General features: G+C 37.3%; 2 protein-coding genes across 4 annotated transcripts; both read left to right on the top strand.

Annotated features, from left to right (window-relative positions):
• The first annotated feature begins 8 nt into the window (after window positions 1-8).
• Window positions 9-8,144, top strand: LOC131798038 (sodium-coupled neutral amino acid transporter 7). Of its 2 annotated transcripts, none has more exons than XM_059115707.2 (9): window positions 9-158; window positions 451-1,068; window positions 2,038-2,236; window positions 2,790-2,916; window positions 3,550-3,642; window positions 4,216-4,282; window positions 4,563-4,825; window positions 5,709-5,908; window positions 6,975-8,144. In XM_059115707.2, the coding sequence occupies exons 2-9, from the start codon at window positions 733-735 to the stop codon at window positions 7,136-7,138; spliced, it is 1,449 nt and encodes a 482-aa protein (XP_058971690.2). In that variant the 5' UTR covers window positions 9-158; window positions 451-732; the 3' UTR covers window positions 7,139-8,144. The 2 variants fall into 2 exon arrangements, with proteins under 2 accessions (XP_058971690.2, XP_058971691.2); XM_059115708.2 differs by having other exon boundaries at window positions 15-158; window positions 684-1,068.
• A 2,438-nt stretch (window positions 8,145-10,582) lies between these two features.
• On the top strand, window positions 10,583-21,095 carry LOC131798008 (sodium-coupled neutral amino acid transporter 7). 2 transcript variants are annotated; one of them, XM_059115672.2, is made up of 8 exons: window positions 10,583-10,795; window positions 14,509-14,707; window positions 15,646-15,772; window positions 16,002-16,094; window positions 16,657-16,717; window positions 17,773-18,035; window positions 18,858-19,057; window positions 19,630-21,095. In XM_059115672.2, exons 1-8 carry the CDS (start codon window positions 10,760-10,762, stop codon window positions 19,791-19,793), a joined length of 1,143 nt encoding a protein of 380 aa, XP_058971655.2. In that variant the 5' UTR covers window positions 10,583-10,759; the 3' UTR covers window positions 19,794-21,095. The 2 variants fall into 2 exon arrangements, with proteins under 2 accessions (XP_058971655.2, XP_058971654.2); XM_059115671.2 differs by having other exon boundaries at window positions 10,583-11,966.
• Window positions 21,096-22,153: the final 1,058 nt, after the last annotated feature.

The raw sequence follows: 22,153 nt of genomic DNA, 5'->3' as shown, positions 1-22,153 counted from the left end.
GAGAAGACCAAAAAACTTTAAAAAGTTAATAGAAAAAACCTATGGCGTTAACATACGGATCCGTGGGTTAGAAAGTCCTGCGGGTCCTACCGATCGGCGGGAAAAGGGCGCGGGATTGAGGCACCGAAATTCTCAAGGTCAAGATCACGAGATTTAAGGTAGGGGATTCATTTCGTCGACAATCCCTCCTCTACGGATACTATCGCAAAACTTTCTCACTTCTTCGTTAGATCTTGTCATCTTCCACCGCAACGAAGTTACTATTTCACCATTTCTCTCGCCTAAGAAACGTAAAATGGCGCAAGAATTGATGTGGAAATTACGTCATATGCACAATTGATCACCACCCTTCCATTCTCTAACGAAGTTTACTGCGCCAATTGCCGGTCTACTTCAATCGTGCGACTTTTCGGTAGACCACACTCAACATTATTTATAATTCATTATTAGGGAGAGCAAGCGTTTGACATCCTTCATTAACTCGAGAGCTCTAAAATTCTACTCCACCGGCGGAAGGAAATTCGGTGGTTGCGTAAATCTTGATCCAGTCTGCGGGAGACCGGTTTTTCAGATTTACCGGCTGAACTGGATTCATTGTCGATTCACGTGCAGATTTGTTAAATATAGAAACTACTATTCTGAAGCCAAAATAGTTACCAGTGAACACGAAACGTTGATTGCAGGGTATTCACTTTTCACAAGGAGTCCTAAGAATTCGTGAGCCCAAAGAATATGACCCACAGCCTCGATTTGTCGGAACAACAAGCCCTTCTTGACAAAAGGAACCTACAAGGAAGTCGTTATGAAAGCCCATACTACAGTGGTAGTGAAGTAACTATGCTTAATCAGCCAGGTGCAACAAGTGATTTAGACACTACCTCCAGTGCTGGTGTGTTTAAATCTCGTTCAGTGATCCAACGACCGGGTGAGAATCATTACGCGGAGGGTTTACCTATTTGGAGAGCAGCTCTTTTGGTGGTAAATTCAGCTCTTGGTGCTGGAATTTTGAATTTTCCCCAAGCATATGCGCAATGTGGAGGCATTACCACCGCTCTTACTGCTCAAATGGTGGGTATTATGTCATTAGTAAGAAAAAGAAACGACTTAATCACATATGAAGACCCATGAACTAGACCTTCTTGGTGCAGGGTTATTGGTTAAATTTCCGCACAGCCCCATACTACATTATGCATTCAGTTCTTGAAAAGAAAAAACAATGACAAAAACAATACATCGCCATTGGGAAAACAATTTTGTTTTACAATAGTATGGGGCTGTGCGGAAATTTTATCGGGTTATTTGTAACAAATCAGCATGCTATCATTTTCTTATTAGATTGAAACACCCCTCTACTGAGAAGATTATCTCTGATTTATTTCTCGAAGGGAAATATATTTTTCCTTCGTCCTACACGATTTTTTTTCAAGGTAATTAAGCTCAAAAGTTATCATCTTCCCTATAGTATTGCCGCAAACAGTGCTTTCTAAAGTGCTGATCCAGTGTGTGTTTTACATATGAACCCAAAATTGACCTAGCCCAACATGAAGGTTCTTTGTAACTCAGAGGGTAGGATCTGATGGCTTAGGGTTCTATTCCTGTGTGAAACTCAAATTTTTGCTAATTTCCATTTAAGTGACGTGACACACAACATCTTCCCATATTATCACTGTTGTTGCGGTAGCTGGCCCTCGCAGCTAGTTTTAGTTATACCAAGGTCAGAATAAGATGACAAGTAAATGCCCTGTGGACTTTTGTTAACCCTTTACTCCCTAACATTAGTATATATATTCTCCATACTGTTCTCTATATATTTCCTAAGGTGCTGGCAGGGAGAATTTGTTAAACAATCAAGAGTTTCTTCATTTCCTTATATTCTCATTATCTTAAAATGTGATTCATGGTTGATATTAAAAGAGAAATTAGATGCTAGTTACTCTTAAGAGCCAAGCTGCACAATTTCCTTTCAGTTTGTAAATTTCTAATTAATGGTGAACCAGAATTTTTGTAATACAACATTTATTTTTTCATCTTTCACAGTCTTTATTGGTGTTTATTACTGGAGCATTCCTGATCCTAGCATATTGTGCCGAAAATCATGGCTCTCAGAATTTTCAAGAGATAATCCGTGAAGTACTTGGTCCAGGGGCATACATTTTAACACAGCTAGTCATTATGTTATACATGTATGGTTCTACTGTGGCATATATGATTTTGATTGGTGATCAACTGGAGAAAGGCAAGTAAAGTGATATGTGACACTTCCGAGTTATAATCAATTTCCTTTTTTTTACGGTTATCATGGCCTTAAGTATGGTTTTTATCCTCTCACTAGACTTCTAACAAAATTGTTCAGTGATCTGATCTTAACTCTGGGCACAAGTGCACACTTATTTTTACTAGATGTTTTTGTGGTGGGAGACATGGACAAATTGTGTTGAGATGTTGGTTCTCTGAACCTTACAAGATTTGGTCAAAATCCTAGCCTACCAAAAGCAACTTTTATTGGCACCATAGATTTAAAAAAGGTTTCTATAGAGACCCAAACTTACTGTACAACATGCAGTAAAGGAGAGCCTTCACACAAGTTTTCCCACTTTAGTGTCAAACGTACCCAATACAGATATTCTATATATCTACCCGAAAATATGTATGTGTACTTTAATCAATTCTTACAGAAGTTGAATTTTTCTCAGGACAAAACCCTTTTATTTAGTGGTGTAATGTACAGCATGCAGGATAGAGCGTGCACTATAGAGCTTAATGGTACACTTTCTATTTTATGTTTATAGTTGGAGAAGCTATTGACTCTACTCCTGGCTGGTATTTAAGTCGTGAATTTCTCATGTGTGCGATGTGCATTCTCTTTCTCTTACCACTGTGTCTTCCAAAAACTTTGAAAGTTCTTAGTTATTCCAGGTGCGTGGATTTTAACAATCAGGACTCAGTTGTTCTAAGGGTGGATAATGCTATCTGAGGGATAAATCACTCTCCAGTATATGTGGTGGGAGACAAGGACACCAGGGTAGAGATTTGTCCAGTGTAGAGCTTTATGCACACTTTAAACAACTGGGAACCATGAGTTTTTTTTTAAATAAATAGTTTATGATTTAAGTAAACATTGTGCAACTTGAGCCCCAGATTTCTTGTGCTTTCTGACCTCTGGAACTTGAAGTAGTGTCCCACTGACCACTAAAAGAACTGAGAGGCAAGAAGCATTTGTAAAATATTTCTTACGTGTACAAAACTCATGTAAATACTATTGTTAGGTCCATGACCAGAATTTTTTTTGCATCTTTCCCTTTCACATTTTTCATGATTCTCCTATCAACTCAAATTCTTCTGTGAAGCAATAGTTTTAAGGCATGAGACTATACTTTTTTTTTGCACCTTTAAATTAAAGTAATATTGACAAACTGTCAAAATGCTCTAGAGCTTCACTTGAACTTGGCAAGTTTGCTTTCAATCAGTTGTGAGCTTATAACATGTAATATGATTCAGTGGTAATATTTGTTCACATTTTTTGCTGACCTGTTGATAAATTATTTTCAGTGCTCTTGGAACAGTTGGGGCACTTTTTGTTTGCATAGTAACTGCAATAAAATACTTTGATGGACATCACACTGATAGTAAAGACTATGTAGAGTAAGTACCCCTAAGAAGAGCAATTCTCAATTGCACGTCAAACGTAAACCAAGAGTTTTTTGTCTTTTTTGTATTAATGTGATTTAGTCTGTGATTGGTTTACGAAACACTGTCCATCCTTATAACCAATCAGATGTAAAACGAATGCGCAGATTCTCCTGCATTTTTTAAGGTTTGCCTGTTTTACTTTAACCCTTTAACTCCCAGATCAAATTTGTTGTTGTTCTTACCATTAAGCATACAATTCTTATAATGTTAGTTCAGAGAATTTAGTATTGAATCAACATATCGTCACCAAATTGATCTTTTCTTTATTCTCATCACTTATCTGGTTGATGTTGTATTGATATTGTAAGGAGAAATTCTGTCTTGGTCACTTATGGGAATTAAAGGGTTTAATGCTCATTGGCTAACGATAATGTAAACCTTTGTAATGATTAGTTAGGTTTGGATTTTCAATAGTCTATTGAAAACTGCTCTGATCATTTTAACAGTTGGATTGATGACATATACAATCTTGGCATGCACCTTTCCTGTAGTGGCTAAGTGTACAATTCTGTTTTCATTCCTTAGGATTGAGGAATCTTGGAATTGGACTCAGGCTTTTGCTGCTATTCCTATAATTTGCTTTGGTTTTCAGGTTTGTATCATTTTTATTTTTGATTTGGTGTATATACATATTCAAATATACATTGATTGTTTATGTGAATTTTATTTAAAGAAATTTTTGCATCACAATCTTATTGAAATAGTTGTATGAAAAATCTGAGAAGGAGCAAGATGTCCTCCAAACATTTAAGTCACACAATACCTTAGGAAAGATACTAAATGTTGTTCAATGGACAAAATTTTTAGGGACATTAGAAATTCTCTTTGGAACACAATAGCTTTTTGCTAACTTGGTCTTTTTTGTGTTTCAGTGTCATGTCCCTTCAGTGGCTGTCTATGCAGAACTAAAAAGAGCAAGTGTACCCAGATTTGGCATTGTTGTTGTCATAGCAATGGCAATTTGTACTACAGCCTATACCATTACGGCATCATTTGGCTACTTAACATTTGGCACATCAGTTAAAAGTGATGTTCTTTTAAGTTACCCTTCTAATGACATTTTGGTGAATATTGCAAGGGTAACAATATGCCTCATAGTTTTATCAACAGGGGCATTTGTTGTTTTTTGTGGAAGGTGAGATACTAAATTCCTAAGTTTATAGTAATTTCATAATTATTTAAAAATGATAATTAAAAAAAAAATTCAAATGTTCTTATTTTTTGGATTAAAAGACATTCTGAAAAAGTTAAAACCTGAGAATTTTTTAATGCATCATGGTAATAGAGATACCCTATTTCCTTGATTAACTCTTTAACTCCCAGGAGTGATTAACATAAAACTTCTCCCTACAATATCCATACATTCTTCGGCAAACAGGTCATGAGAATATTCAAACTTATCAGGTAGAAGCTGCTATCTTGATCTCGCACCAAGGGCTCATAACTAATTTACAAGGAAATGTGCAGCAGCCACAGGGGAGAATTAACAATGGGAGTTAAAGGGTTAAGTGCCCAAACCCTAATAATCACCCTTCTTCAAATAAGCACCTACCTCCTAGATCATAATGTTAAACAAGGTTCCCTCTGGAGCAGGTGCCTCCCCTCCCTCCTGTCAATAATGTCAAACAAGGTTTGCTTTAGAGTAAATACCTCTCTCTCCCTCTTGTTAATAATGTCAATCAAGGTAATAATGTCAATAATCTTGTCAATAATGTAAATCAAGAGGAAGTGCCTCCCCCTCCCCCTCCCCCTCTCTCCCTAACTTTCTTAAATAATAGAGATGCAAGGAAAACCTTTTTATTGTGCTACTTTATTTCTAGCAGTTTGAACTTCAACCACAGTAGAATCAGTACAGGAGAATGATAAGCGCCCCCTCAATTAAGCAGCCTTCTTCTGATAACTGCTCCTCCTTTTAGCCAAAATTTTAAGTAAGCCCCTAGGCACTTACTCAAAGAGGTATAGTATTTGTAAAGTACAGATACAACAAAATTGATGTCGGTCAAATTTGTTACTTACAGGAGCTGTTTGGAGGGATTGTATTTGGCAGCCTTCAGAATGCCTCCAACTCTTGCTGAAATATATGAAAAACGGCGAAGAATCATACAAACATTAGTGTGGTTTGGGTCAGCCCTTATTATTGCTGTTTATGTGAAAAACATACAATCTGCAATTGCACTTATTGGGGGACTGGCTGCACTGTTCATTTTCTTTTACCCAGGTAAGCAAACCCTCATAAGTTGCAATGATTTGGTCACCATGGTGTCCTACAACATTTTGACGACTAAATTTGCAGGGCATGGCCAATCTGGCAATCTGTGCTCAACAGTTTTGTTGCAATGTCAGGACATGAAATTAATTTTTTTCTTCTGAGAGCCTCTCAGCTCCTGAATTTTCCAAAGTGGTGGCCAATTCAAAAGCTGTTGTTCACCATTTTTATAGACAAACTAAACCTTTTTTTACCCTGTCAGCGTTCTTGATAGACCCTCCGATATTAAGCTAGGAAAAAGATCTTTAACGTGCAACAAAGTGGAAACTAGGTTGGATGATATACAACATTCAAGCTCACCTAAATCCAAGATGGTGTCTAGTTATCAATCAAGATGCATGTGCTGCGTTTTTGAAACAAACTTAACGAGGAAGTTTGCCACAGATTCATCTCTGCAAATCTTTTTAATTCACTGTATCTCTAGGTACTTAGGTTATGATGAAGCATTCTAGTTGCCAATTTGGTGACTAATTTTCAGGATTTAGTCACCAAAGTAAAAAATTGAGTCACATTGGCACCTGTATTAAGCACAATTTTACACCCTGAATGTGTCTATTTTTGAGTAGCTGGTTGTAAGAAATTGCATGAATTTCTGTAAAAAAATATGAGACATGCTGTTTACTTTAAAATTATTTATATGGTTTAGTTGTCATTGAATACTGCTGGAAGAATATATATATATATATTTTTTTTTGTTTTTTGTTTTTTTTTTTGGTTGACCAGAATTGGATTTCTGGCTACTATTCCACATTTTGGTTTGCTAAGTGGCAACTATGGAAAAAGGCTCTTTCAGCCCTGATTTGTGTTAATTGTGCACTGAAAATATTGTCAGTTGAAACTTAGACTACTAGTTTGTATCTTTTGCAACAAATGGCATGTTCTACACCAAGTCACTTATCGTATCCCATCATGGCACTTAAAAGTGACCACTATTCCTTGGTTCGATGACCTCAAGTTCCTGCGTTTGTGAAAATGAGCCTGGTTTACAAATACTACATCACTTTTTTTTTATTTTCAGGGATCTGTCTTGTTCAAGAGATGGTACAATATCCAGTTCTTACCATGAAAAGGAAATTATTGATTCTTCTGGGTCTCTGGTATGTGGTTGTTGGAGTGTTCTTGTTTGCAGACTCTGAAGTATTTGCCATAATGCAAGACATAAAAGGAGGAAGTTTGTATTGATCATTCTGTTTATAATGACAGACTCAGATGTCAGTTTCCCATGGCATTCAAACAGTAGTGCTGCAAACAATGAGAGGCGCAAATGTTGGACAAACCACTATGGTCTGCCATGTCAAAGACTCAAATCAAAATTGTCATCTAATTCTTTTTTCAAAAATAATATTGTATATACTGTGAAACTCTGAAGTCTGTGAGCACTGAAAATGTTTATGGAATGTAATTGCATTTAGGAAATAAGCCAATCAAATACAAGAAAATCTTGATTGTACATGATAGCATTAATATTTATTAATGTATTGTATGTAGTTTTGTTTGGATTACTTACATACCATCCTGTGATTGGTTGTAACTCATAAAACATTCCAGAGATATTTCAGGTATCATGGTATTCTGAATTTTATAGTTATGTTATAATTTAATACAAATGTATTTGTCACAATTGTGATCTGAATCAAATTGTATAACATGAGGTCCAATTACTAATAAAATTAGTATGAATTAAATTCAAGTCTCCAAAGTTACTACTGCCTATAGTAGTTTAAGTTAGATACTCACAAGAGGTAACTAGGAATAATCCATTGTTAATGTGCAAGAACCAAAACCCTAATCATAATTAAAGAATGCAGAGCCTAGGGTGCCTTTGACAGATTTCTGCAGTGGTAGCATGAAAACTGGCGTTAAAAAAAGTATGGTAAACTTGTAAGCCTTTTTTTGTCACATAAGTCAAACACGACACGGAAGTCAACATGACAATCTGGTGTGTACCCTCTGTTTGACTCAGTCTGATTCCCCCTTTGAAAAATCCTGGTTATGCCCCTGTACAGGTTTAGAACAATCCAGTTCGCTAGTTTGTCATTTAGCAGGAATCAATTTGTGTTTGTTAATTAATTGTTATAACTGATATTTTGAAGAGTAAGAAGACCTTATGGATTACAATTTAGGCTATTATCATGGCATTGGTTCAAAATCTGCAACTGACAATCATCATAAACAAAAATCATCAAAAATTGCTTCTTTTTTGATAAATAAAATAAAGAATGGAATGGAAGGCTCCATCGTCATAACTACGTGATGTTGAGTTCGCGCGCTAAGAATGATAGAAAAGTTCACACATTTGGTTATCTAGTCAATTTCGTCCAGTTTTTATCTGGAACAAAAGTTTGTCGGCCGTGTGTTCGAAGATTTGTTTTGTTTTGTTTTGTTTTTTTTCGGCTAAAATTTGTTAAGTCGCGACAAATCATCAACAATTGTTAAGTGCTGGTGGTGATAGAAAATTGGTCCAAATAAACAACTTTTTCGCAAGTGCAGAGAGGCCCCCCAGTTCAGCCTAAGTGTAGCCGCACCCTCTCTCTCCCTCCCCCCCCCCCCCCCCCAAAGGTGAAACGGAGGCGAGGTAGGCTGGCTACACGTGGGCTACCCCTAGTGGCAAAAAGAACCCAAGAAGTACATTAATGCTGGCTTCACGGAAATAGAATGCGAATGAATAACGAGACATAAATGAAAGCGTTATAGATCTCTCGTAGCTTCTAAAGCCACAATGGATCAACTGGCCAATGAATTAATTTGCCATCGAAGACGCCAGCCACTAGCTTTACGAAAGTCGCGTGATGTACTGCAGGAAACGAAATTTCTTTTTTTATGTGCCATCTATTTTTTGTCCTGCTGTACGAGGTTACCCCACTTAGGCGGGTTACCTCACCCTCTGGGGGTGCCCCTACTCCATGTAAACAGGCCCAAAAAGAGCGAAAAAGTTAGCGTTGCGATAGTAGCGGCTGAGCAAAAACGAGAGAGGCTTGGGTCGGGGTGCGACCCCTCTTTTTACTCCCCTCCACTACCTTCAGAATCGTATGGGGTCATATGGGGGACAAAATTGGTATCCTTTGTTCGTGCCGTCGAGTCATTTGTTCGTGTCGTTGAGTCATACTTCTGCGAAAGTTCTCATTTCCTGTCCTCTAAACCTCCCTCGTCATGTTGCCGGATGAATTTTCTGATTCACGTGCTATCTTTGTGGCGTGTCTCATGTCGCTTCCTCCTAAAAATTCGAGTCGCGTCACATTTTGTGGCGTTGAAACATAATTCATGTCGTAACGGTCAGTGGTAACCACGTTTTTAATCGTCACGTGGTATATCGTCTGTTTCTTTAGAAAGGAGAGCGTGTTCGATGACGTTCTTGACCTCTTGGTAGAAGCAAACAGTTATCTGCATTTGAAAGATAGAAATAAACAAAGTGCTGAGTGTTCTTTAACCTTGCCATTAGTACATTCTGGCGAAGTAGGAAGACTTGCCTTCGAGGTACCACGAGGGAATTTGAAACTGTACTTATGCTACGGTTTTTCATTTTAAAAAAATGTCGCAATGTTGGGCACGAGCAGGAAAATAATCTGTAGACGAATTCAGCTTTTTAAGGAGGAACCAAGGTATACTTTTTTTTTCTGAAGACTGTTCTGATGACCTTGTAAAGAAAACCTTGCAAAATTTTCCAAACTTCGGCATTCGCAGAATGAAAGGATTCTTTCTTGAGGCTCCTCACTGCTTGGAACGGACCCTGTTAGTGTTTTGTTATGAACAATCCAACTTAACACTGTCAATCGTCGACACTACTTTGTCCAGGGCCCATTAGCACCCAGGCAGTTGGATGGAAACCACAAATTAGTTGGGTGGGGGTTTGTCATCCGTGGCTGTGTTGATTGATCTTCTCGAAGAACAATGTTTTTAAAAGTGCAATAATAACAACAAGGAATGTACAGTTCTTGCATTGTTTTTGAAAGCTGTTTCAGGCATTGGTCTTCCTTCAAGGGTGAGGGGAGATCTGGCACTGAAACTGTTGATGTGGCATGGTTCTTGTTCTCACACATCCACAGGGTGGACCAGGACGAGGAAGCTTTATAGCGGGAAAGAGCCGTCACAATCAGCAAGTAATAGAAAGGTTTTGGAGAGGCCTTTCCATGATTACACTTACCTGTTTCACCATCCGACGACATGACGAGGGGGTTTGGAAATGAGGACTATAGCTCTACCAAGTATGACTCGACGACACGAACGAATGGCTCGACGACGCGATCAAAGGATACCAGGACAGAAAACGAGAACTTTAACGTCACGAAGTATGACCCGACAACATGAACTAAGGATACCAATTTTGTCCCCGATTTGACTCCATAATATCGAGTCATTTGACATTGCTCTTCGTTTTACTATCTAAACGAGACTTAACGCATGGGACAGGTTCAGGCCTGGGACAGGTTAGTTTAGTCCCTCCTGCTGCTTTGTGGGGCTGTTTACGGATTGAGTTCTTATTGCTAAGTGTCAAATTTGGCATCGTTCCCAGTGTAAGCAATAACAAGAGGCATAGCATGTGGCTGCATGGGAAAGCCGACAGTGACAAATTGTTTTGGTCACGTTCTTATTATTTTCAGTTGCTCGGCTCGTTGCCAGGGAGTTTAGTGTATCTCGTGGCTTTTCCTTTGTATGGAAGCAAGATATGATGGTTACCTCCTTCCAGTCTTGAGTGAAAATAATAATGAGCAGTGACTCTCTCATGCGTTACTGGCAAATCGACAGAGGTTGAACATTAAAATTTTCCAGGGATAAAAGCTTTATTTATACTGGTCCTTGATGTAAATGCAAAACGGAAGTGTAAATATCATAGACATGAAGGTGAGTTGATGCCATTTTTCCCAGACGCTTAAAAGAGAAAAATTGCCTACGTCAATGAAGAGCTCAAAGATATCGCCATCGAGGGCTTTGGACAGATACATTTTATTTATTCGCATTCTGTGGTACACGACTGGGAAACAGCTGTGCGTTGCTTCCACCAGATTGTCGAGTCTTTAAAGAACGCGCACGCGAACCATTACTTTGCCCTGTTGAACAGAACTTGCCTATAGAACGGGCGGTATTTCATCTATTCTTTTTTAATTCAAGCATATTTTTCCCGTTATTCGGTAAGGCGGGCGCGGCACAAGTCTACTCGACGAAAAACACAGCAAAGCAAACCACGCGTTGCAAGTCATGCGCAAGTCACGACCAAGTCTCAGGATCCAGCGATAAACTCCAGTAAATGTAATCAAAGAGTCTCGTCAAATGTCACGGTACCGAAGTCATAAATATCTGTTTGAACTTGAAGAGGCGCGAGATATAGATGTATCAATTGGTCTTTGTATTCTTTAACTACCTATGCGCGCTGATTTAGCCAAAATATCGCTTTCATTCACTCTGCGGATTTTTTTTTCCTGGTGGATCAAATAGAGGTAAATTTTTTTTTTTTTGCCTTTACTTGAGAGAATATCTTAAAGCAGGCTTAAGTAAATTTCGTGATGTTTGTAAACTTTGATCCTAACCACGGGACACCGGTTTCATTGGAAATTCACGTGCAGATTTCTTTGGCATAAAAACCATTGTTGACAAATTAGTTAGAGACAAAGTGAAAAACTCCGACGAAATCGAAGTATTCCCTTTTTTCATTGGAAGTCTTCAGAAATTTCGAGCTCCAGAGAACATGAACCACAGCCTTAATTTATTAGAAAAACAAGCCCTCTTAGAGAAGAACGGCGTGCCGAATGGTCATCATGAATGCACAGTCATTCACTACAATAGTAGTAGAGACAATGTAATCGGCAAGCCTGTCGCAAATGGTGATAGAGACACTATTTCTGCCTCTTGCACAGTTATCCAACGCTCGGATGGATCGGGTCATTTCAGCAAGGGAATACCCATTTGGAGAGCAACTCTTCTGGTGGTAAATTCTGCCCTTGGTGCTGGAATTTTGAATTTTCCTCAAGCCTATGCACAAGCTGGAGGCATTTTCACCGCGCTGATTATTCATATGGTGCGTGTTATATTATATAGAAATGAAAACAACGCTGAGCAATTTCAACCACGATCGCAGCAATTGACCAAGATCAGTTATTGTGCTAAGTGCCCATGACTAGGATTTTTGCTGGTTGCTGTGACCGGTACTTAAAAATGCAATTTTTTTCTCCCCATTTTCACCAGAGCGTTCTATAACGATGCAATTTGAAGGAAGTCAGAGTAGGAAATTACAAACTGTAATTTTTTCTTCTTGTCAAACATTCTTTGATTGCGTCAACAATATTGGGCCAAAATAACGAAAGTTAAGGGGTTGGGAATCAACTTGACGTAGAATAACTCGGACTTAAAAAATTGAAATTCTCACTTTGGCTTATCATCCGAAATTTCATAAAAATAAACCTATTATACACCAAACAGGCAAGAAGATGACTGAACAGAATAATAAAATTTTCACTTGGTGACCCTAAAGGCCGGAACGGTGGAATGATGGAATGGCGGAAAATTACCCCAAATCCTAACCGACGGAACTATAAATATGGTATTTTCCCATGGGCGGGGGATAAGACCTGTAAACAAACCACTTGTACTATGTCAACCAGGCGACAGAAATACGCGGATTTTACAGAGCCATTTACATGGAACAAAACTCAACATCAGAAACAAGCTTTGAAGAGACACTCCAAGTCGCGATTACTCGTAAGGGGCTATCCGAATTATCTGTTTGAAAGAATCTTCATGGGGTTTGATTTCAATGGTAGGAAAACAGCACTCCAGGAGAAAAACAAAGTGTGACTTACCACATTGCGTTTTGTTTCACAATATAACCCATCAGCAATCAGCCTTAAAAAGATTTTATTGAGCAACTGACAAATTATTGGGAAGCATCCTAAGCCTCAGGAGATTTATAAAGGGCTTCCAATAGTTTCATGTAAAATGGGGAAATCATTTTTAAAAGGACATGCTCATTAGGGCAAAGGTCTAAAGGTCAGTTAAAAATAACCTAATCGTGAAAACAGCAAGAGTTCGCGTCGGCCTGTCAACCCACCCAACACCTCGACAAACACAGAAAATCACATCAAACAAACTGAACAGCCAGCAACACAATGTTACACATTACGAGCAAAGATGATTTTTTGGGTATTGACTAAATTTCCACGGAAGTTGTGATCATGAGGGGAAAAAGGGTGAGGAAACATTTCATCTCACTCACATACACGACCAGAACCCCGCAGTGATGTAGCAAAGGAAAATACAGTATTGAGCGGGATGTGTGTGCTACCATTCCGTCTTCAAAGTGACTAGCATCTAATTTCTTGTTACAATATCACCACTGAATCATTCATTAATGTCATGAGAATACACTGAGGAAATGACTATCAACTAAAGAAACTCTTGATTGTTAGACAAATTCTCCTTGTCAGCACCGTAGTAAATGTACAGAGAACAGTATGGAGAATATGAAAACTGATGTCAGGGTGTGAAGTGTTACGGATTTAGGGTGATTCTCCGCCGTTCTGTCTCTCAGGACTTGGGGTAATTTTCCGCCATTCCGTCTTTTAGGATGTAGGGTAATTTTCCACCATTCCGTCTTTTAGGATCTGGGGTAATTTTCCGCCGTCCTTTTTTTAGGATTTAGGGTAATTTTCCGCCATTTTGCCCTTCCGCCATTTTGCCCTTCCGCCATTTCATCGATCCTGCTTTTAGGGTCACTTGATCCTCATCAAATTCATCACTGTTACGAGGGTCTATTTAAAAAACCGCAAAAATTCGCAAAACAATTCGACCGAAACCGAACGCGTGAAATTTCCGCCACTTTTTCCCTCTTTTGAAGTAAAACGCGATACAGTGTTTCTTGAGGTCCTTGAGCTTCTACCGTTGCCGGCACGTGAGACAGGCTAATAGTTCGAAAAATGATCAACTAATTGCTCCACATTGCAAGCGTTAGTCGAGACTTGGTTTGTCACGCATTCCTCTCAAAAACTTTTGCATTTCACGGCTAACGCTTACTTGCCGCTCAGATCGAAGAGAAACCACATCAGATACCAAATCCGAAAACTCTTGAGTATTTTTGATGAAAACCGAAAATCAAATGCTGAAAAACGGAAAATCCGCAAACCGAAACGAACACCAAAGCCGAAAAACCGGAGTGCATAGGCACAAAAGCTGCAAACCGACGGCAAAAGCGCAAAACCGAAAATCCCAATGCCCCCTTAATTTTACACTCTAACATTGGTATGCATATTCTGTAAACTTTTCACCATTTCGTATGGTGCTGACACGGACAATTTGCGTATCAATCAAAAGCTCCTTGAGTTAGTAATTATTTCCTGTTTAATTGCGACCGTAAAGTGGTGAAGTCGTAAGGATGCTATATTCACTCTTTGGGGTAAATGATTGACTGATTCATATAAAAACCGATTGAAAAGTTTGTAATCCATCAATAATGAATTTTAGGGCTACATTAAAGCTTGCAAGATGATTTCACTTTACTTAGTTAATTTCATCAGACATTGAAGTAGCAGCGTTGTCGCATAATCACGGTGGTTGCTCTTTTACAGTGCTTACTGGTGTTCATTACGGGAGCATTCCTGATCCTAGCATACTGCGCTGAAAACCATGGCTCACATAATTTCCAAGAGATAATCGGAGCAGTCTTGGGACCGAGGGCATGTGTTGCAACAGAGATTGTAATAACGTTGTATATGTTTGGTTGCACTGTGGCGTATATGATTTTGATTGGTGATCAACTGGAGAAAGGTGAGTACCGGTAAATTTAATTTCAAAAGTAATAATGATTGAAACATTGATTGACCACTCCCCCAACAGAGCTTTTAACTGGCCATTAAAAAAATATATTGAATAAATATTGGAAATAAACAAAGAGTTAAAAAATCCAAACTGGCCGGAAGCAGATCAGTTGGCTCGAAATTAACAAAGAGCAGCCAAGGAGTTAATATCAGGCAACTAACAACAAATCCAGTGAGCAGCAGGGACCAGAGGACTTGAACTTGGGACAACCTGATCACAAGTCTAGCACCCTAATCACTGCCTTCTCTATTTTGTATGTGTTTTTTTTTTTAATTAATTTCCTGTCATGCTATTGTTGTGATCTTAGTTCTAAACATGCTTTCTGTTCTTTCTAGAGAGAGTTTTAGCCCAAGTTACTATGTTGTAATATACCTGTGGTTCCCTGAGCCCAATGTTAGAGTACAAAATAAGAATTGAAGAATACACGTTCAGAGTCTGTTAAAGTTATTTGTAGTAAATAATAGCAAAATACAATCTCAAGGTCACATTTTCACAGGCTATCAAATTATCTTTCCATTTATTCAGGTAATGGTAAAATAAGAATGGTTGTAATAGTGTTTAACTTGATGGTAAAAATTCTAGTAAATAGTTCTTTTTGAAATGTAAAGAGTTTTTCATTTGAAGCGCACCCCAAAGTGTGAACAGCTGCTTTCTGATCAAGTGCCTCTATGTCCTTTGTAATCAAAACTTTTTCCCTTTCAGTTGAAACACTAAGTACAACAAAAAATTTAGGGCATTCATTCAAACTCTCTTCACTCTGAAAGAAAGTTGTAATGGCACACAACATTCGTTTTCCCTGGGAAATCCATAGTCAGGGAAATCCATATGGGAATTAGCCACACATTATAGTGTAGGTACTCAGAGAGTTGATCATACATTTATTTCAGTTGGAGAGGCTATTGACTCTACTCCTGGCTGGTATTTACGACGGAAATTTCTTACTGGTGTCGCAAGCCTTGTCTTTCTCTTGCCTCTTTGCCTACCAAAGACACTGAAGGTCCTCAGCTATTCCAGGTGTGTTCCTTTGATTATAAAAACCATGATCTTTTAAGAAATTATCATGTTGGGTGCTATCAACATGAACCTATATTATTGTGATTTTTGTCATCTGGAACTTAACAGTGTCATTATAATTTTTAGCTTACATTTATGCAGGAGCCCTTTGGACTCTTTGTCCTTCTCACCTGCAGATGTCCCCATTTTCTTCTTAATTTTAATGTCGATATACATTGTTCATTTATAGTTTTTGTGGAACATTTGGGGCATTTTTTGTTAGCATGGTAACTGCCATAAAATACTTTGAAGGACATCACAGCGGTAGAAAGGAATTTGAAGAGTAAGTGCAGTAATTACAGTAATTCACTCTTTACACCCTAACATCATTATGCATACTCTCCATACAGTTCTCTTTACATTTCCTATGTTCTACTATGGAGAATTTGTAAAACCATCAAAGTTTTGTTAGTTGCTGATCATTTCCTTTGTTCTTGTGATTTAAACATTTGATTCAAGGGATAGATTGTAAAGAGAAATTAGAACCTTGTCACTCTTAGGTGTTAAAGGGTTATTAGGGAAGAATCATACAATGGCCTTATGGTCAGTGCAGGAAGTGGGAAGATGAATGACATGCCATGCTATGAACATGTTTTAGTGATTGTTCCCTTTTTGATCCAGTATAGGCATATGCTATTGGTCTGTTTTCTGTCTTTTCCAGTCATATTTGCTTTGTCACAAAATGGTCAAACTAGGAGACTACATTGTGAGATGGACATATATTCTGGACATTCTCTTGAACTTTCTTAGTGAAATAACATCACATCACAATTGTAATTTATACCTCTTTGTTAGAAAGAATATATTGTTAGTGACAAGATTTTAATTTTGTTGTCACATCTTAGGATTGAGCTGCCTTGGACAACCACATTTTCTTCAGTTCCCATTATTTGTTTTGCTTTTCAGGTTTGTATCGACCTAAGAAATCTTCTTATCATCATGAGTTTTGTTTATTACTAACAGTAACAAATTGCAGGGAAGGTGCATGCAGTATGAAAGTGCAAAATACTGAGCCCTTCTGATACATCTGGATTGGGAAAAACAGTCTTGCCATCTCCTCGGGCCAAGTTATGCAATAAGGAAGGACTTCAATTATTATTGCAAATCATAAATGCAAATTATACAACTTTTCTGTCCCGAGAGCATGCAACCTTCCTTTACCAGTGTTTAGAGAAGGACAATCAGTAAATGGTTTCTGCAGAAAATGTCAGGGTTGAAGAACAATATACAGTTACTACAACATCTATTTTGTAGCAAAATAGCAACATTGTGGTTTTGCTTGTCATTTATTACCATGTTCCATTGTTACTCGCTTTGAAGATGAAATATCTCTACACAGATTAACATATGGGCAGTCTGCAGCCTTCCTCTATATCTAGGCAGTTTGGAAAGCCATAAAACTCGAGAAAAAATATTTAACTTTTAAATCAGCACTCCTATCCTCCTATCATCCAATTGTTTATATTTTAGGAGGCGAGCGTGGCCTAGTGGTTAGGGCGCTGCACTTGTAAGCCGGAGGTCCCGGGTTCAAGTCCTCCTCCCTGCCACTGGATAGATTTGTCTTCGGTGGCCCCGAATTCAACTCCTGCATGCTTTGTAAATAGCCAACTGGTCTGCCTCCTACCAGTTGGCGTTTTTAACGAGTTTCTGTTCATTTACGATATTTGTTTCCTTATTTACAGTTTCCCCAATTAGCACAGCAGTGCTAAAATACACTGACACTTAAATAAAGTTATTATTATTATTATTATTATTATTATAATAATCCTTAAGATATCCACAAATGCTTTTCGTCTCACTAATTATCTTGTAACACCTTACACAATCAATGGCAAACCATCAACTGACTATTCAGTCTGAGAACCTCACCCCAAAAAATAATATTCTGTGCATTATTAGCACACAGTTCTTGATATTTGCAATCACTACTGTTTCTAATGTGGTCTATCCAATGTTTTTAGTGTCATGTACAGTCAGTGGCTGTTTATGCAGAACTGAAAAGAGCAAGTGTACCCAGATTTGGCATTGTTGTTGTCATAGCAATGACAATTTGTTCCACTGTGTACATCATCACTGGAACATTTGGTTACCTTACATTTGGCACAAATGTCGAAAGTGATGTGCTGAAGAGTTATCCATCTAATGACATTCTAGTGAATATAGCAAGGGTCACAATGTGTCTCATAGTTTTAACATCAGCAGCAGTGGTTGTTTTCTGTGGAAGGTAAGATAGTGTACTGCCAATATTTTTTGCAGTTATTTTTTGATCATTAACCATTTACAATGTAACATCAGTATTTATATTATCTACACTTCTCTCTACACAATTCCTGAGTTGCTGAGAAGGAGAATTTATGCAATAATCATGGGTTTTATTAGTTGGTGATTATTTTCTTTATTCCGTCCAGCTTAGCGTTTGATTAAGGGGTGATATTGTGAGGAGAAATTACAGTGTAGATGTCGAACATTATTAGGGGTTTGAGAGTCAATACTTCTAACAAACCAAGTTCACAATCAAGTAATGACAGTTACAATAACAACAACAATAAAAAAGAAACTTATCAAAAGTATAGGTAATTTTACAAAATCGCAAAAGTTAAAATTGGTGAAATTTCCCTGGTACTCAGTTGTGAGGATGTTTATAATAAAGTTTGGATATAACGCAAGCTGTCATTGATTGAAAGCCTGCTCCATCAGAGTATAGAGCGTGTTTGTTAATGATGCTGTTGTTTGCTTTGGAAGTAAAGTGCTTTGGAAGTAAAGTTTGTTTTGAAAATTTAAAATAATGCTTGGGGAATTTAACAGATTAGTTACTATAAAACAAATAGAGAAGCCTTGGCTGTGCTCTGTTCTGTCGCAAAGCACACAGGAAGCAGTTAGAGCATGAAAGAAGTGTTGGGAAAATAACGAGACATAGTTGAGTTTTTCCCCACTTCTTGAGTGGGGAGTTTGAGCAGGCTTCTCTATTTGTTAAATATAGTGCACATTCCAAGAATTTTAAAATTTTTACAAAGCTCAAATTTAACAACATTTCATTTACTTACAGGAGCAGTTTGGATGGCTTGTATGTGGCAGCCTTCAGTGTGCCTCCCACAAAAGCAGGAACAGATGAAAAACAACGGAGAATCATTGAAATACTACTTTGGTTTGGGTTATCCCTTATAATTTCTTTATGTGTGCAGGATGTATTGTATGCCATAACATTCGTTGGAGGACTAGCAGCCTTGTTCATTTTCTTCTACCCAGGTAAGCAAACACTTAGTGCAGAGGGAAAATGTTCTATCCTAAGAAGCTGAATTCTACACCCAAGATGCATTTTGATTGGCTCTTCCTCATGACCTATCAGGGGACTTATGCATAGATGTTGTTACTACTGACAAACTTTGCTTCTTTGTTATATAAAGCCAACAGATTCCATATTGGCATGCTCCAGTAGTAGATCACAGGTGTCAAATTGTGGTAAGATCAGACTGTGCCTCATGTTGCACTTCTTTGTTCTTACTGCATTTTGACCTCATAAGTGATCTTTTACTGAATAGATGCATGGTAACATGGTATCTATTTGTGAAATGGTGAAGACTTAGCGAATCTTGCAGACATTATGAAGAAATATTACAAATTTTGAGTGGATAATGTCTTAATTCAAAATTGCCATAAATACAACAAATCCTCCTTGCATGGTTGGGTAGCACATGCAAAAACACCAACATAATTTTAGCCTTACATGAATCATGACCTCAAATTTCTTCACTTGCAATGTCTAGTGTCTTACACAAATTCATCTTCTTTTTTCCTGTTTTTTTTTTTTTTTGGTTCAGGGATGTGCCTTGTTCAAGAGATGCTACAATATCCAGTTCTCACCTTGACAAGAAAACTATTGATTGGTCTTGGTGCCTGCTATGTTGTTATTGGAGTGTTCTTATTTTCCGACTCTGAAGTGTTTGCCATATTGGAAGACATAAAAGGAAAAGTTGGGTCTTAGTCCCACCTGGAATCTAACCCAAAATCAAAGAAGGGAGTTCACTGACTTCTTTCAATGGATGGCTGCTTTTTCACTTTCTTCCTTTCTGCTTTCAGCTGGCATGTTTTAGGGTGCTACATCTAATTCTAGTCCTGCTCATGTTATGATGTTATGGCATATGGCTCTCATAGGGGGATGTTTTTAATTAATGACACTTTTCAATATGAGTACAGCCACCATCAAGCCACAAAGGTCTTGTGTAAATGATGATTGTACTGGCATTCTAATTAGAAATGATGGGAAGACCATGTTGTCTACAATACTTTTGGAAATAATCAAAGATTAAATTCTCAATCACATGGCAATATTTAGCAACATAGAATTTTCACATCTGGATTCAGTGTGGTTCAAGCCACTGAAATTTAGTCTGCCAAGATTCTAAAGTTGTTCACAAAATTAAATTTGTTAAATATTGTATCATCTTTTACATCAATACAAGAGTGGTTATATGTCAACATTCACAAGCTAAAATATTGGAGCCTTTTTCACAAAATTTAAATGTTAAAAGTGATCTTCTGTTTCAAGAAACTTTGATAAAAGAAGGCTTTTCTATGTAAATATTATATTTGACCCAGTCACTCTCCAATTTAAAAGTGTGTTTTTATTCAAAAAGTAATTTCAAATAATATTTTGGAAGGAACTTCTTCAACAGCAGTAATCATTTATCTTAACTGACATTTTTATTTACTATTGGCAGTAAACAAGGACCAAGATACAATGGATTGGGTGAGCTTTGTAAAAACACATTGATCATTGACCATGAATATATGAAATCATATGTGTGAACTGCAGTTTAAGAAATGAATATGAAAGCAATCTTCATGAAAGATACTGTTTCAGTACTGCGAAGATCGCTTTCATGTAAAGAATGACCATGTCATCCATAGACAGTCGTGTATGTTTTATTTATTATTATATTATTTTTTTGATGAGGGGCAATATATTTGTTCATCAGTGTTTAGAGAGGAAAATAATGAGTTATTTTTTTTTAAGTTATTGTAGAACAATAAAGTAAATATTATTGTTAACTATAGCTAAATAGCTCATTTCAAAACAATTGGTGGTAAGATACCCATGAGTGAACCTAGGTTGAAGCTGTTAAATTTATTAAATTGTGATTGTAAAGAAGGAGTTGATGAAATTTAACCCTTTCACTCCCAGGATTGACCAACAGTGAATTTATCCTTTTCATATCTATACATTTTCCATGAGAAAGGTGATGAGAAGAAGGAAAATTTCAATTAAGGCTTATAATTTGATTTCACAAAAAATAATCAGATCTGAAACATAAAAAATGTATCGCAGATAATGTGGAGAATTGAAATTAGATCTTGGGAGTGAAAGGATGAATTTTCTTAGAACTACTTTAACCTTACAAACTGATTGCAAATTTAAGATGCCAATCCTGTTTCATGCTGATGGCTAGTTGGGAGAAAGTGTATTTGTTTATGAGTAGTTTGAGGGCAGACTCCCAGAGCAAAGTTGTATTTAGAGATTTGAACACTGTTCATGTCATTTCTATGACCAATAGAAGTAGTGTAGTAAAAATAGAAAATTAAGGTCAATTTGTTGGTGATGTTGTGGTCTGTGAAATTTTACCCTCAAAGAAGCAAGGCATTTCTGTACCACATCCTCAACTTCAAATCATCAGCTGATCAAAGATTGAAAAAGTGAGACATGTTGACATGTCTCTTGTAGAGGTATTAATATATCTAACTTGTTCCTTAATCAACCTCCATGCCAACCAAAATGTAGTTGTGAGCTCGCAATAAAGTAAGATTTGTAGGTCTTTTTAAACCTTCAACTCCCCAAGTGACCAAGAAGGAATTTCTCCTTATGATATTGAAACAATATTAAGCAGAAAAGTAAAAGGAATGAAGAATAATATGAATTAGGGAATTCTTAGTTGATTCAATACCAAATTATCTGAACTAATCTTATAAGTTAGAATTGCATGGTAGACAGTAGGAAGAATTACCCCTGAGATCTTGTGGGTTAAAGGGTTTAAAGCTAGTAAGTAAAAATTAGATTCTAAAAGAAAACTCAGATCAATGTCTAGAATTAGTGTAGTGTCTATATTAATGAATAATGATCAATTTAAATAACAGTACATAAGATATTCACGAAAAAATTTACTTCAAGATTTATAAATTCCACTTTTGGGTGTTGACAGTATGTGATTCGTGTGATATTTCTAATAATTGTTATTTGTTACAAGAGAGTGTTTTGTTTAAAACAAGTTTGTGTTCAATAAAAGTCTACTAAAAATAAGCAGATGGTTCCAAGTTACATCCTATTCACATTTAGTTATAATGGTGCTA

This window comes from Pocillopora verrucosa, chromosome 3 (genome assembly GCF_036669915.1).
Source record: "Pocillopora verrucosa isolate sample1 chromosome 3, ASM3666991v2, whole genome shotgun sequence".
NCBI lineage: Eukaryota > Metazoa > Cnidaria > Anthozoa > Scleractinia > Pocilloporidae > Pocillopora > Pocillopora verrucosa.
This window is presented reverse-complemented; position numbering and strand designations above follow the sequence as displayed.

What these genes read in the sequence shown, in the direction of transcription:
- LOC131798008 (XM_059115671.2), top strand. Translation starts at nt 11,637, where the DNA reads ATGAACCACAGCCTTAATTTATTAGAAAAACAAGCCCTCTTAGAGAAG. An exon ending in CCGCGCTGATTATTCATATG is followed by an intron (nt 11,967 to 14,508) that starts GTGCGTGTTATA and finishes GCTCTTTTACAG; the next exon opens with TGCTTACTGGTGTTCATTAC. An exon ending in AAGGTCCTCAGCTATTCCAG is followed by an intron (nt 15,773 to 16,001) that starts GTGTGTTCCTTT and finishes GTTCATTTATAG; the next exon opens with TTTTTGTGGAACATTTGGGG.
- LOC131798038 (XM_059115707.2), top strand. Translation starts at nt 733, where the DNA reads ATGACCCACAGCCTCGATTTGTCGGAACAACAAGCCCTTCTTGACAAA. An exon ending in AAAGTTCTTAGTTATTCCAG is followed by an intron (nt 2,917 to 3,549) that starts GTGCGTGGATTT and finishes AATTATTTTCAG; the next exon opens with TGCTCTTGGAACAGTTGGGG. An exon ending in TAATTTGCTTTGGTTTTCAG is followed by an intron (nt 4,283 to 4,562) that starts GTTTGTATCATT and finishes TTTGTGTTTCAG; the next exon opens with TGTCATGTCCCTTCAGTGGC.